The following is a 13,773-nucleotide window of genomic DNA, read 5'->3' on the forward strand; positions in this document are numbered from 1 at the left end:
AGTGGTACGTGCCCATGCACGCTCCCGCGTGCCAGAACGCGTGCAGGTGCGCCGCCTGCATCCACCACCCGCCGCCCATCTCCCCTTTCACGCCGCACACGGCGTTCTCGAATATCCAAAGCGCCGCGCCTCCGAGGTAGAAGGCCAGCGCCAGCTTGACCAGCGTCCGAGTCAGCGGGGTGGCATCCGGAGCGAACCAGGCGCGTCGCACCGACTCGATCGTCAGCCACGCCACCACGGACACGTACGACACCAAGAAGAGTTCGTACACGTGCGGATAGAGGAAGTAACACACCGTCTGGACGACGCCGGACGCGATGAGCAGGGGCGCGAGCCAACGCTTGCGCGGGGGTCTGAGATTCGCGGCTTTGACCCTCCAAGGCGGCGAACGACCCGCTGACTTCTCCTCGAGCATGAGGTAGATGAACACGAGGTTGCAGTAAAGCATCGGAAGCTCATCGCACGCCTGAAACGCGTGCTTCAAGGTGGCGTGGAAGAGCGCGGAGCCCACGCCGACGATGCCCAGCAGGAACCACGCCATCCCCCACCGAGGCTCGAACCTCATGTGCCTCCGAGCCATGTACAGGCCGTAGAAGGCCACGAGGGTCATCGGCACGGAGCTCATCGCGTTCCAAAACTCGGCGACGTACGGGCTGATGGCGTAATTAGCCTCGCACCAGTCGATGTTGGAGGGCGCGAGGGAGTCGAACCATCGCGCCCACGTGTCGGGAGGCGGCGGACCCATCGCGACTATGGGAAACGATTGCGAATTCGTTATCAAAAGCTTTTTACATGCGGGCAAAATTATTTAGCGACCTCTTCATCAAGAACGCGCGAGGCTCTGGATGCCCTCCGGCAGGTCCAGCCTCGACCGGTCGAACCCCTCCAGCCTCACCAGCACGTCGTTCCTCCGCTGCGGCGGCGGCGTCGCCGGGTCGTTGTACTGCGCGAGGCTGCTCGCGACGCCGCTCGCGCGGGTCAGCCCGTCTCTTTCGATCAAATCCAGCAGACGAGCCTCGGCGTCGCTCGCGACGGCATCCGTCGCGATGCCGCTGAACCTCAACGCTGCGTAGACTCCCCCTTCCACCCTCGTCACCCTCACCGGCACGCCGTCCTTGGGCGGCGGGAGCTGCGACGGGTCCGTGTACTTGGACGGCAGCACGAACTGCATCTTTCCCGGCGACGTGAACACGGGCGTCGTCATCGACATCTTCTCCCCCGTGCGGTTTCCTTGGCCGAAGATGTACCCAGCGAGCGTCCCGAAAGGGTTAAAGTTGGAGCCGTCGCCGGTACCGGTCATGCCGCCCGCCGCCGCGCGCGATGCGCCCTCCGCGGCGGTCCTCGTCTCCGCGACGAGGAACGGGAGGTACTCCCTGACCTCGTAGGCGGCGTATCGGCGGAGCACCTGGTACCGGGGGGTCTCCAAGTCGGGCTGCTTGGTGAAGTCGAAGATCTGCTGGAAGACCTCACGCACGCCCTCCGGGGACCTCGACTTGAGGAAGAAGCCCTGGGTGTCGATGGCGTCCCACGTGTCGAAGTGGGTCCTGACTTTCATGGTCGCCGGGTTGATCCCCATGACCGACGTGCCCGTGAACGTCAGCTTGGGCCGCCAGACGAAGGGGAACTCGGGCAGGTTCATCTCCATGGTCCAGCGCGTGCTCAGCTCCCAATCGCCCGTCTGCTCGATGGCGTGCATGGTGTACGTCGGTGTGAACACGTTCTTGAGCATGCCGATGTTGAAGAGGTAGCCGTCGATGTTGTCGTACTTCGTGAGCGGATCCTCGAACGACACGTCAGACTCGTACAGGTCCCGGTCGATGCCCTGCTCGTCGAAGAGGTGCGTGAGGTCCTCGGCCATTCGGGCCATGTAAGCCTTGAGCGCCTCGCCCTCGAGCCTCGCGGGGGACGACGACGTGGATGACGACGACGCCGCCGCCCTGACGCGCACGTGGCGTGGGGCGCGGCGGGAGGACGCGACGCGCGACCCGGTGGGGCACGCGAGCAGGAGCGAGGAAGGCGCCGCGTGCATGGTGGTGCTCTCGATAAGTGACTGGCTGAGACGCAACGAGTGCATGTCGACGTGGCGAGCGCATTTCGATTCCGCAGTCGGCACCGCCAACCGCCGCCGAAAATACCCTAACCCAATCAGTCGAGGGGGGCGCGGAGGAGCATGTCTCTTGCAGGGTCGCACCTCCACCAGGCGAGGAGCATGAGGGCTAATCGCGGGAGCTTCCTCGGCGCGGTGCTGCTCCTGGTGCTCCTCGCGGGCCTCGCCGGGGACCTCGGGCACTCCTCGAGGGGAATCGGGAAGCACGGGAGGAGCGCGAGCGGCGTGCACACGCTGCAGAGGCGCAGCCGAGAAGCGGTGGCCCTCGACGCGACGGGCCGGGGCGGCGGAAGCGCGGGACGGTCTTCGAGGAAAGCGCGGGGTGTGGACCCCTGCGCGGGCGAGCGCGCGAGCGGTTCGGGGGATCCGAGCGAGGCGAACGGAGTGGTCGCGCTGGTCACCGGTGGGGCGGGATTCATAGGGAGCCACCTCGCGGACGAGCTCCTCCGGCTCGGGTACAGGGTCCGCGTGCTAGACAACCTCTCCACGGGGAAGGCCGAGTACGTGGACAGCCGCGTCGAATTCATCGAAGGGGACGTCAGGGACGCGGACGCCGTCGAACGCGCGATGAGACCGTGGGGAGCGGCGGCGACTGATTCGTCGACCGATCCCGCGACCAGTTCCGCGACCGACTCCGCGACTGACGCCGCCGTCGCCGTCGTGTTCCACCTCGCGGCGATGTCCAAGGTGGGTCCCAGCCTTCACGACCCGGACATGGTCAAGTTTTGCGTCGAGAACAACGTCGTGGGCACGGAGAACGTCCTGCGATCCGCGCTCCGGGCCGGCACTGTGCGCAAGGTGGTCTATGCCGCCTCGTCCACGTTCTACGGTAACCAGCCGACGCCCTTCGCCGAGTCCCTCCCGATGAAGATCTCCTCCCCTTACGCGGTCACGAAGCACCAGGGCGAGCTGCTCATGCGGGTTTACGACGAGGTGCACGGTCTACCGACGGTCAACCTGCGCTTCTTCATGGTGTACGGCGAACGTCAGCCCGAGAGCGGCGCCTACGCGGTGATGACGGGGATCTTTCTCGCGCAGCGCGAGCGCGGGGAGGCGCTGACGGTGGAGGGGGACGGGACGCACTTTCGCGACTTTGTCCACGTGGACGACGTGGTCCGATCCATGATCCTGGCGTGGGAGAGAGCGGAGCTCCGGGGTGTCACCGTGAACGTCGGAAGCGGCCGCGCGGTGACGGTGAACGAGGTGGCGGAGATGATTGGAGGGGAGGTTAAGCGGGTGCCCCCGCGCGCCGGTGACCTCGAGGGAACCCTCGCGGACACGTGCGCCGCGAAACGTACGCTGGGCTTCGAGGCGAGGAAGAACTTCGAGCGGGAGATTCGGGAGATGGTGCGGCGCGTCACGGCGAAGGAGTCGGCGAGGGGAGAGCTCGGGCGGCGTCGTTATTAGGAGAAGGCGACGAGGGTACGAATGCGGTAGTCTACATAGCCGGCGATGAGCTCTCGTCACCGGAATACGTCCTAGTAGTCGTCGCGGCGCCCAATCGTGACGTGGGCTGTCTCACTGTCGAGCGGGTAGATGTCGCTGATGTCGTACTGCTCCCCGTCGCGGCGTCGCATGTCCTCCAGCATGTCCCGGAACCTTCGCTCGTATTTTGCGTCGTTTTTGCACTCCTGGATCAGAAGCTTCAGCAGCACCGTTCTCGCCCTCCTCGCGTCGCCCTTCCTCGGCAGCTTCCGCGGATTCAACGCGCGTATCGCCCGGCGCACCCTCTTCTCCGGCAAGTTCCCCAGGCCCACGACGGCGAGCTGGACAGTCTTCTCGAGGAGCGCGATGAACTCGTCTAGCGCGGCGACGTGAGCCGGGTCAGCCGCCACGGACTCCTTGTAGGCTCCGACGACCGCGTCGAGCTGTTCACGGCCCGGTCGGGTGTGACCCGCCGCGTTCGCCGCTTCGATGGCGTCCGCGGCTGCTTTTTCCCTGAATTTCGCGGACGTTCGGATGTAGCCGTCGTTGTCCGCGGGGACCATGATGTTCGTCGCGCCCACCACCTTCCCGTCGAATCGCTTTCCGTCCGGGGTGACGTGGTAAGGGCAGCAGTCCGGGGTTTGCCGCGAATCTCGCTCGTATCCGAACATGCCGAGCTCCCTCCAGCCGCGGCCCCAGCCCGGGTACGGCTGCCAGAGCGCGCGAACCGTGCCGGGGATCCAATCGTCGGGCCCGGGTCCGATTTTGCATTCCACCGAGTCGCCAACCTTGAAACGGGTGGGCGCGCCGGTCTGGTACTTTGCGCCCTTTGCGCGGATGAAGTCCGGGTCGTCGATCGGACACGGGACGATCGTTTTGCCCTTATGTAGCTGCACCATGTACGGCACGGCGGCCCCGAGGCGACTCGCGTCCATCCCATGGAACGCGCCCTTCGGGAACTCCGAAACCAGGGGATGAACCTTGACAATCGTCCCCTCGCCCCATCCCTGGTCGTAAGGGTACAGCGAGGATCGCCCGTCGAGCCCGACCTCCACCTCGTCGCCAACCTCATAGCGGTGGGGAAAGGCAGCGACCTCGTCCTCAGTCGCCCGCGACCCCCGTGTTGTCATCGTTTCTTGCGCGCGCGTCTGTGTCGGGCAATCTAACAGGCGCGGGCGTGAAGATCACTCTTCTCTTTTCGTCAAATCTAGTCTACCTTCTACCTTCGAACTACAAGCAAGGTACCTTCACCTGATCACCTTCACCTGAACGGCGAAGGTCTACCCAGTAGAGCTCTAAACATTTGTCCAGAACTGATTTAATGCAGGCTCGTGTATCCATTGTTCGTAAGGAGCACCGTCGTAAACTTGTTTCCCGCTGTAGCAAGTAGTAGACAGCAAGTCCAACTGGAAGTTGTCAGTACCCAGAGTGAATGTGGGGGGGCATTCATAGTTGTACGGCGAAAACAGGACGACATCCTTGGTATTGGAGTCGGAATTGCCGACGATCACCTCCACAGGGTTAGCACCACCTGTACCGGCGCACCTGAGGGACATCCAATGACCCCAACCCGTTGAGGCGTCCGTGCGCGTGATTCGTACTTTCCTTCTGCATCCGCAGTTGTTCATCTCCGTGACTTTGAACACGTCATCGTAGTTCCAAGCGGTATTTGCATAGCGGAAGCTGGAAGTCCCCGGTGCGCTCCGTTTGAAACTGGCCGTCGGACACGATCCCCACGCTATATTGTTGGGCGGGATGACGAGCTTGGTCCTGGAATCGGATATTCCCGCGTAGACCTCCACGTCGCCGCACGTAAAGTAAAAAGGGGCGCCCCAACTAGGATCACCACCAACGCGCTCCACCTTCAGTTCGCGCTGACAAGGCGGAGGATCGTCGCAGGTGTCGCTCGACTCTATGGACTGTGGCACCACTGATCCGGACTTGACGTACGGAGCAGCGCAGGCCAAGCAAGACCACGCGCTACCAGACCAATAGGCGCGATAGTTATCGTTGCATGTGCACGAAGTCGCGGATCCACCGGCACCGACGGAGTTCGTCGGGCACGCCACGCACGTGGACCCAGACTTGTAGTAGTGGGACAAGCACGTGTCGCAAGAGGTGACGCTACCGCTACCACCCGGGCTGGTACTTCCCGTCGGGCACGCCCCGCATCCTGCGTCGTTGTTGCGGTACTGCCCTGCGGGGCAAGTCATGCACGTTGTTGTCGTCGCGGCGCCTCCCTTACTGAAATAGTTGGTGGGGCACGTCTGGCACTCCTGCGTCTGCTCGTTCCAGAACTCGTCTCTTGCGCAGGACGTGCACGATGTTGATGTCGCGGCGCCTCCCGGGCTGAACGAGCCGGTGGGGCACGTCTCGCACGCCTGCGTCTGCTCGTTCCAGAACTCGTTGGCTTCGCAGGACGTGCACGATGTTGACGTCGCGGCGCCTCCCGGGCTGAACGAGCCGGTGGGGCACGTCTCGCACGCCTGCGTCTGCTCGTTCCAGAACTGATTGGTAGCACACGTGCACATGACGTATTGGATGCCAGTCGAGTCGGTGGGGCACGTCTGGCACGCCTGCCCGTTCCAAAACTCATTGGCTTTGCAGGACGTACACGATGTTGATGTCGCGGCGCCTCCCGGGCTGAACGAGCCGGTGGGGCACGTCTGGCAGGCGGTACCGTTCCAGAACTCATCAGTGGCACACGTGCACATGACGTATTGCATGCCAGTCGAGCCGGTGGGGCACGCCCCGCACGCCTGCCCGTTCCAGAACTCATCTGCGGCGCAGCACATCGTGACGTCGCCTCCTCGACTCGTCGTCGCAACCGGGCAGTCTCTGCACGCGGCGCCGTCCCAGTACTCGTTGACTGCGCACCATCTCTTGTACGGCGTCCAGTCAAAGTCCGCTGCCTGGATGATCTCACCCTGGGGGATGTACTTCCACGCGTCGAACTCAACGTTCGACTGGAGGCTCGTCTTGGTCAGATCCATCACGTATCCGTCCTCTGAGCTTTCGTCAGAAGTGATCGCCGCCGTGGTCAGCACGACATTCCCGTCGGCGTCCTTGAAGTCAACCTTCACGTCCTGGATCCGGATTCGATATTGATCTGGCCTATTCACGATGAGCATGCCGTCAATCAGGTACTCCTGACCGAGGTCGATCTCCATCCACCTGGAAACGTCATTGGCACATGCACCCTCCGCGAGCCCCCCTCGAGAAGCATCATCACCTTCAAAACAGGTGTGAGCAGTCCCCGTATTCGTCGCTCCATCTACAAGACGTGACCCGGATAGACTATGACACGCGGGTGAGCACGTCACGTCCTTTCCAGCGGCGAGGTTGATGTCTGGAAATGCGCTGGTCCACACGGCCAATTCAAGAAGGTGGATGGTGGGGTTCGACGCCGATTGGGTCTTGTAGAGCCGTATGAACCGCGCCGATATGCACTCGCCGTCGGCGATGCACTTGTACTCCTCCGAGACCGGCGCTTTCACTGCGGGCTCGTCGTAGCGGTCCACCTGGTTGAGCCCGCGGCGGGTCAGGGTTGAACACCCTCGCTCGCATTCGGGCACGTACGTGTCGACCAGCGCATCTCGAATGGCGAACACCTCGTCGAGCGAAAGCAAGCCGGCGTAAAGCCTGAGCTCTGCGATGTCACCGCGGAACACCCGCTTACCTTTCGCGCCCGATGCCGTGTTCTCCTTGGACATGCACCCGACCGAGAACGGACTCTGTTCGTGCGCGACGGTTTCAGGGGTGAACCCGTGGACGGAGAACGCCTGCGCCGCGCCGCTGGAGTCTGTTGGATCGATCAGGTCCGCGCGACCGTGCCTCGTGGCAAACTGCGTCAACGCGCGCACGTGCCCGTCCTGACCGAACGTGTACTGGATCGCCACCACGTACTTCTTGTTCTCACGCGGCTCGGCGCTCCGGCGGACCTCGCCGCCGTGATCAGTCGGCGTGTAGAGCGTCCGCTCGTTCTCGTGCCACGCGAGCCCGAACCCCTGCGTGGGAAACTCGCCAAAGTCGAACACGAAGTCGAGCGGGTCGCCGTCGCCGCCCCAAGGCACGTCTCGCGGCTCGATCACCGCGAACACGGTGACGCCCGGGAACGACCAGTGCGACATGCTGCCGTACGTCAGCAGGTTATCACTCGAGACGGGGTCCAGTCGCATGCAGCTGAAACCTTCGACGTCGTCCTGGAACAAGTCGGAGAACCCGAAGCGGAGAGCTTTGTGCCCGTTGAACGCGTCCTCGATCACCTCGGGCGCCGCGAGGTGGGTCGTGAGGTCGTTGCCGAAGCTGGACCGATCGCGCCAGACCAGGTTCTGGGTGTGCGACGTGGCGTTCATGTCGTCAGCGACGAGATGGAGCCTGAGCAACGGTGGGGGAGGCGCCGGCGGTGGCGGGGAAGGCGGTGGGGAAGGTGACGGTGGGATGACGCACGCCGCCGTGTCAACCGTGGTGCCGTCAACGCATGAACGCTCACCCACGAGCAAATAACCGGTGTCGCACGTCGGTGTGCACGACTCCCCGGAAAAGAGGGCCGATGTGCAGTTACCGACGCCGCCGTTGGCCGGGGGTGATGATGCGTCGCACACCAGGTCGTACGTGTACGTCGCCGGATAGGGTATGTCTCCATCCCCGCGGTTCGCAGTCTCTCGATACACCTCCATGCCGTTCTCCTTGATGAGCCAACCCGGCGTGTATTTGGGATAATAGCAGGATATCTCGATGGAGGCTATCCTGGTCGCGGAGGCGACTGAGAAGATCTTCTCCCCCACCATTTTATCGTTCCAAGCCGAATATTTCAAGGGATCATCGGAGGCCATCCCGATCTCGCCGGTCGCGCAACTCCCGCCAGATTTTGAAGCATCACACACTCTCCTATCCGGTGGACGGTGCCACGTGAACTGATACTGGCTCGGCAACACGCCGTCCAGCTTGACGTAAAAACAATGTGGACCAAGTTGACCAACTTGAGCAACGTTGATGATGAAGTCGTACGTGTAGGTGTCTCCCGCGGTGGCCGCGACGCCGTGCAGGAGCCCCGCGATGAGCGCCAGGAAGAGCGCGAGCGTCGGGAGGCGTCGGCCGACCATGTTTGTCGCCCCCGACCGACACCCCTCGGGGAAAACTAGTCAGGTATGCGTAGGTGCCGGTCCCGCCTGCCGAGATGTGTAGAGCAGAGCAGAGAGGGAAAGATGACTGCGGTTTCACACCTCGCCCCCGAATTCACGTGGGGGGTGTTGAACGCGTCGATGGGTCGACGGCACGCGCGCGAAGAGGGTCCGCGCGGCGTATCAGACGTGGACCGCTCGCTCCAGGTATCACGGGTCGTCCTCCCGGCGTACGGAGCGCGAGCGCGGGCTCGAACGTGAGACGCGGCGCGCGTTCAACAGCGAAGATCGAGCGGTGCAGAGCCCCCGTAGACCTTCACGGGGCATTCACGGGGCTTCGACCGGGTTCGTGCGCGACGGCCCGTCAATATCTCGCGCGTTCGCTGTCTCCCAAAGCGCGGGCGCGCTTCGGGCGATGCGGTGACTCACGGAGAGGTTCCTGAAGACGGACTGTCCGGCGTCTTGCGGGCGTGGAGCCCGGAAAACGTGGCCAAGTGTTCTGACCGACAAAATTCGGCTCGGGTCACGTTCCACTTTTCTGTCATCCATCCCACTTGTCGGTCTCTGCGGAGAGCTGCGAACGGAGCCTCAGGAAATTAGTAGTCTAACCATGAGTCTCATAGGAATTCGCGTCAATTAGGAATAGTCGCCGAGGTCCAGATTCAGGCAACACATGATTTCTGTGGGCTCTCGGCTTCCTTTTCCCGTTACGGCGTTGCCAAAAATTCAAAAGTGGCCAAAAGGTAAAGGCACCAGACGCTCCACCCACACCAGAACGAACAGCGCGCGAGCCGGAGACCCCGTCCTCCTCGCGCGTTCCCGAGACACGGCGATGCTTCCTGCGGCGTCACCCGCCGCGATCGCGTCTCTCCCCGCGACGTTCGCGCCCCCGAAGGCACTCCGCGCGCGGAGAAGGCGCGGTCGAAGATCCAAGACGCCCGCGTTCGCCCCCGTCTCCGTGGCCTCCTCCTCCAACCCGCAGACCCTGCCCCGCGGCGGCAAGAGCGCCAGGGGCGAGGGCGCGGGCGTCACCGTCGTCGGCATCGGCACCCGCGGCACCGTCGTCGTCGACCGACTCGTCAAGCAGAAGGTCCTCCCGCTCGCCGAGTACTGGGTCCTCAACTCCGACACAAACTCCCTCCAGAATAGCGCCGCTCCCAACCGATGGCGCCTGCCCCCGGGCAACGTCCCGGCCACCGACAGCGCTGTCCTCGACAACGCAGCCTCCGCGGCGAACGCCATCCTATCCGGCGGCGTATCCAGGCGCCCACCCGGCACGATCCTCGTCCTCGCGTCCGCCGCGGAAGCCGCGGGAGCGGGGCTGGAGACGGTCAAGGCGATCGCCCGACTCAAAGACGGAGAGGCGCCGCAGCGAAAGTGGTCGCTCAGCGGATTCGTCGGCAGGTCCAGGGCCAACGCCATCGCCCACCGCGGGCCCCTGCTCATCTCCGCGGTGGTCTGCCCCTTCGACTTCGAGGGTCCGAGGAAGAGCGCGTTGGCGGCTGAGTTTCTGGACGCCGCGCAGATGGCCTCCGACGTCGTCTGCGCCGTGCCGCAGGCTTCGCTGACCGAGTCCAGCGAGGGCACCGCGCTGACCGTCGCCGAGGCCACCGAGTACGCCGACACCACGCTGCAGTGGAGCGCGTGGACGGTGCTCGAGATGCTTCGATCTCCCGCGTGGGTCGGTACCAACGCCGCGGGCGGAGCCGGCAAGGTTCTCGGCTGGGACCAGGAACTCACCGCGGGTCTGCTCAGGTCCGCGGTGACTGGCCGCGACCAGGTGGGCGCCGGGATCGACGGGTGCGGCGTCGCGTCCGTGGGCCACGGCGCCGCGAACGTGCAGATCGCGGGGTTCCCGCTGGGGCAGGCGCAGGCTGCCGCGGTGAGGCAGGCGGTGATCGCCGCGGCGAGAGATTCGCCGTTTCTCCGCGGATCCCTCTTTCGAGCCGCGGAGCTCGTGGCGTGCTCCATCACCGTGGGCGGCGAGCTCACCGCGGGGGCGCGCGCCGCCGCGTCCGACGCCCTGGCGCAGCTCACGAACGGCGAGTGCGTGCAGGTCATCACCGCGCCGCCCGCGGATGTTCGAGCCGCCGGGGACGTCGTGGAGGTGACGCTGATGGTGGTCACGGAACCGTCCGTCGCGTACGCGCCGAGGAAGCTCGGCGAGAAGAGACGCGAGACAACCTCCGGCGCGCATGTCGGGCGGGGATCCAAGGATTCGTACGACACGTCCGTATCCTTCCCGGAGATTCCGGGAATATCCAACGTGAAGCCCGGGAGGCTGGCGAGCGCCTTCAACGAGGCAAAACGCGCGCAGCAGGCGCTCGGCATCGGCTACGACGCGACGGGCCCGAGGACGGCGACGGCGTCGGGAATGAGCCCTCCCGGGGACGAAACCGCCGCGGACGACGACGAGGGCAAGGCCAAGAAGGCTCAGAAGCTCACGGGCGAGATGATGCGAAAGCTCGGCCTGAACGACCCCAAGCGAATGGTCGACGAGCACGAGGAGGGTCAGAAGCGCGCCGCGAACGGCCGCGTGAACGGAGACCCGTCCCCCGCGCCCGCGGTTAGCTTCCGGGGGGAAGAGGAGGAAGAGAAGGTGTCCAAGGCGCAGATATTGGACGCCGCCGCGAGGGGCGAGGCGCCGCCGCCCCTGCCCGTCCCGAAGAAGCGGGAGACGGTCAGGGTCAAGGTTGAGAGCGCGCTGCCCATGCCGGATCCCGAGGAGGTTGCCGCGCGGGTCGAGGCACCGGAGGAGGTTGCCAAGCCCGCGGTGGAGCCCCTCGCGCGTAACGGCGCCAAAGTTTTCGCGGACGTCCACCTCGAAGACGAAGCCGAAGAGCCCGAGCAGCCCGAGCCGCCCGAGCCCGCGCCCGAGCCCGTGGCGGACGTCGCCGCGGCTGCCATGAACCGCCCCAAACCCCCGAAGACGGTCGAGCCCTCCGTCGACGACGACGCGTCAGCCGTCGCCGCCGACGCCGCCGAGAAGGCTGGCTCCGTTCCCGACGTCGTCGTGGCGCTCCCTCGCGAGATGGGCAAGGTTCAGGTGGCGATTCGTATCCTCGAGATGGAGGAGGACGGATCGGGAAACGTCATCGGGTACAAGGACCTCTCCGGGGCTCCGGCGAACGCTTCGGACGGCGGCGCCGACTCGGACAGCGACGAAGAGTACCGCTCCGACGAGCCCGCGCCCAAGCGCGGCATATTCGGCTGGACCGGCCGCGAGAAGCAGGAGGCGCCGAGGGGCTCCAAGGATGCGGTCAAGAACCGCCTCGCGTCTGTCCTCGACAAGGATCGAAGCGGGTGGAGCCGCGACGTGGTTCGCATGGAGTTCGCGGGAAGCTCCGTGTACGAGGGCGAGTGGGCCGCGGGCAAGCAGGAGGGCGAGGGCAAGCAGGTGTACTCGTCGGGCGACTGGTACGAGGGCAGGTGGCGCGAGGGTTTGCCCGACGGCCGGGGCAAGCTGTGGTACATGGCCGGCGGGCATTTCGAGGGGATGTGGATGGGCGGCGCGCCCAACGGCCCCGGGGTGCTGGACCTGGAAGAGGTCGGCGGGCCGCGCGTGGACGGCCGGTGGGTCGACGGCAAGCTCACGGAGCAGTGGTAAGAGGAAAGACGAGCGGCGAGTGTGACGTTCCGTTTTTATTTCATCGTCAGCGTTTTCGAGCGTCTTTGAGCGAGAGGGTCACGGCGACTCGCGCCTGCGCACCTTTGACCGATCGGGCGCGCGCGTCTCCGGCGTGACCGGCGCGCCGCGCGTTCCCCCCCGCTTGTTGCCCTTGCTTGCGCCCCGTCCCAGAGATTCGTCGTCGGCCAGCGCGACGTGCTCCACGTTGCCTTTTTCCCCGGCGCGACGCTTCTCCGCCGCCGCCGCCGACGCCGAAGCCTCCGCTCCCTCGAGGGCGGCGATGCCCGGGGCTGGGATCTTTCGAGGCGATGGGGTCGCCGCGAGGCCGTGCCGCGCGAGCGTCGCGGGGGTGTACCCTCCCGTCGCCATATCGCGAACCGCCGCGACGAGCTCCGCCTTTTTCGCCGTCCGCTTGAGCCCCTCCGGCCACGCCGCCGCGGAGTCCAGGATCTCCTTGAGCTTGGCCACCGTGAGCTTCTCGGGCTCGGCGGCGAGGGTACCCGGAGATTCCGCCGCGCAGTGCGACACGAACGGGACGTGGTCCCTCGCGACCTTGATCCTCACCGCCGCGCTCGCGCCGTTACTGGTCTCGGACTTGACCAGCGGCTGGCACACCTCGCAGCAGTACACAGTCCTGGCGGCCATGTCCCAGGTCTTCACCGCGGAGCCGCACCGGCCGCACGAGCGCTGGTTATACACGTACCTGCGCGTCCACGGCTCGCCCAGGGTCTTGGCCTCGTCGGGATCTACCGTGAGGATGCTCCCGGTGACGAAGCCGCGCTGCAGGAGCTCGACGGAGTGCCTCCAGACCTCGTCAAAGGCGGGGCGGGGGAGGTCGGCGCACGGCTGCTCGGGATGGACGCCAGCTTTGTAGAGGATCTCGGCGCGGTAGATGTTACCGACGCCCGCGAACATCGCCTGGTCCATGAGCGCGAGGCCGACCGACTTGCGCGATCTCGTGAACTTTTCCCAGAGCCTGTCGGCGTCGGCGTCCTCGCGAAGCGGGTCCTCCCCCAGCTTGGCGCGCTTGGTCTGGAACAGGCTGATGTCGCCGAGCTCCACCGTCATGGCGGAGAGCAGGGCGCAGATGCCGTGCTCCCGGGACTCGAGCCTCAGGCGGGTCGTCGCGCCGGGCTCCGGACCAGGCAGGGTGTGGTGCGTGGAGAACCTCCCGGACATCCCGAAGTGCACGTGCATGACGTGCGCGTCCGGGCCGTCCGCCTCGTTGAAAAAGTAGAAGAGGTTCTTGCCGATCGCGTCGACACGTTTCAGCTCCTTGCCGTCGATCACCTCGGCGCCGTGCGCGAAGCGGCCGTTGGGGGAGGTGGCGGTGAAGCGCTTACCGACGAGGTGCCTCCGCGCGGACGCGGCGACGCGATGCACGCCGTGACCCTCGACCATGGTGCGTCAGATCTTGGCGCCGCGGATTGTGGTGTCGCAAATTGACGTTGTTTCGACAGCTGTGTGTGATGACGTGGTCGTCCTCGGTT

At 65.2% G+C, this 13,773-nt stretch overlaps 6 protein-coding genes across 6 annotated transcripts; 2 read left to right on the top strand and 4 right to left on the bottom strand.

Annotated features, from left to right (window-relative positions):
• Positions 1 to 877: 877 nt before the first annotated feature.
• Positions 878 to 1,852, bottom strand: MICPUN_69576 (predicted protein; the record flags this gene model as incomplete). Its single annotated transcript, XM_002502345.1, has 1 exon — positions 878 to 1,852. A coding segment is annotated over one exon (975 nt), but the record flags the coding sequence as incomplete, so codon positions are not given.
• Positions 1,853 to 2,500: 648 nt separating this feature from the next.
• MICPUN_75952 (predicted protein) lies at positions 2,501 to 3,460 on the top strand (the record flags this gene model as incomplete). The annotated part of the gene is made up of 2 exons (XM_002501969.1): positions 2,501 to 2,682; positions 2,728 to 3,460. Coding segments are annotated over 2 exons (915 nt in total), but the record flags the coding sequence as incomplete, so codon positions are not given.
• A 125-nt stretch (positions 3,461 to 3,585) lies between these two features.
• MICPUN_58352 (predicted protein) lies at positions 3,586 to 4,662 on the bottom strand (the record flags this gene model as incomplete). The annotated part of the gene is made up of 1 exon (XM_002502346.1): positions 3,586 to 4,662. One exon carries the CDS (start codon positions 4,660 to 4,662, stop codon positions 3,586 to 3,588), a length of 1,077 nt encoding a protein of 358 aa, XP_002502392.1.
• A 165-nt stretch (positions 4,663 to 4,827) lies between these two features.
• Positions 4,828 to 8,637, bottom strand: MICPUN_58353 (predicted protein; the record flags this gene model as incomplete). Its single annotated transcript, XM_002502347.1, has 1 exon — positions 4,828 to 8,637. One exon carries the CDS (start codon positions 8,635 to 8,637, stop codon positions 4,828 to 4,830), a length of 3,810 nt encoding a protein of 1,269 aa, XP_002502393.1.
• Positions 8,638 to 9,487: 850 nt separating this feature from the next.
• FTSZ (prokaryotic-like GTPase) lies at positions 9,488 to 12,262 on the top strand (the record flags this gene model as incomplete). Its single annotated transcript, XM_002501970.1, has 1 exon — positions 9,488 to 12,262. One exon carries the CDS (start codon positions 9,488 to 9,490, stop codon positions 12,260 to 12,262), a length of 2,775 nt encoding a protein of 924 aa, XP_002502016.1.
• Positions 12,263 to 12,280: 18 nt separating this feature from the next.
• On the bottom strand, positions 12,281 to 13,684 carry MICPUN_58355 (DNA glycosylase; the record flags this gene model as incomplete). The annotated part of the gene is made up of 1 exon (XM_002502348.1): positions 12,281 to 13,684. The coding sequence occupies one exon, from the start codon at positions 13,682 to 13,684 to the stop codon at positions 12,341 to 12,343; it is 1,344 nt and encodes a 447-aa protein (XP_002502394.1). The 3' UTR covers positions 12,281 to 12,340.
• Positions 13,685 to 13,773: the final 89 nt, after the last annotated feature.

This window comes from Micromonas commoda, chromosome 5 (assembly GCF_000090985.2).
Source record: "Micromonas commoda chromosome 5, complete sequence".
Lineage (NCBI taxonomy): Eukaryota > Viridiplantae > Chlorophyta > Mamiellophyceae > Mamiellales > Mamiellaceae > Micromonas > Micromonas commoda.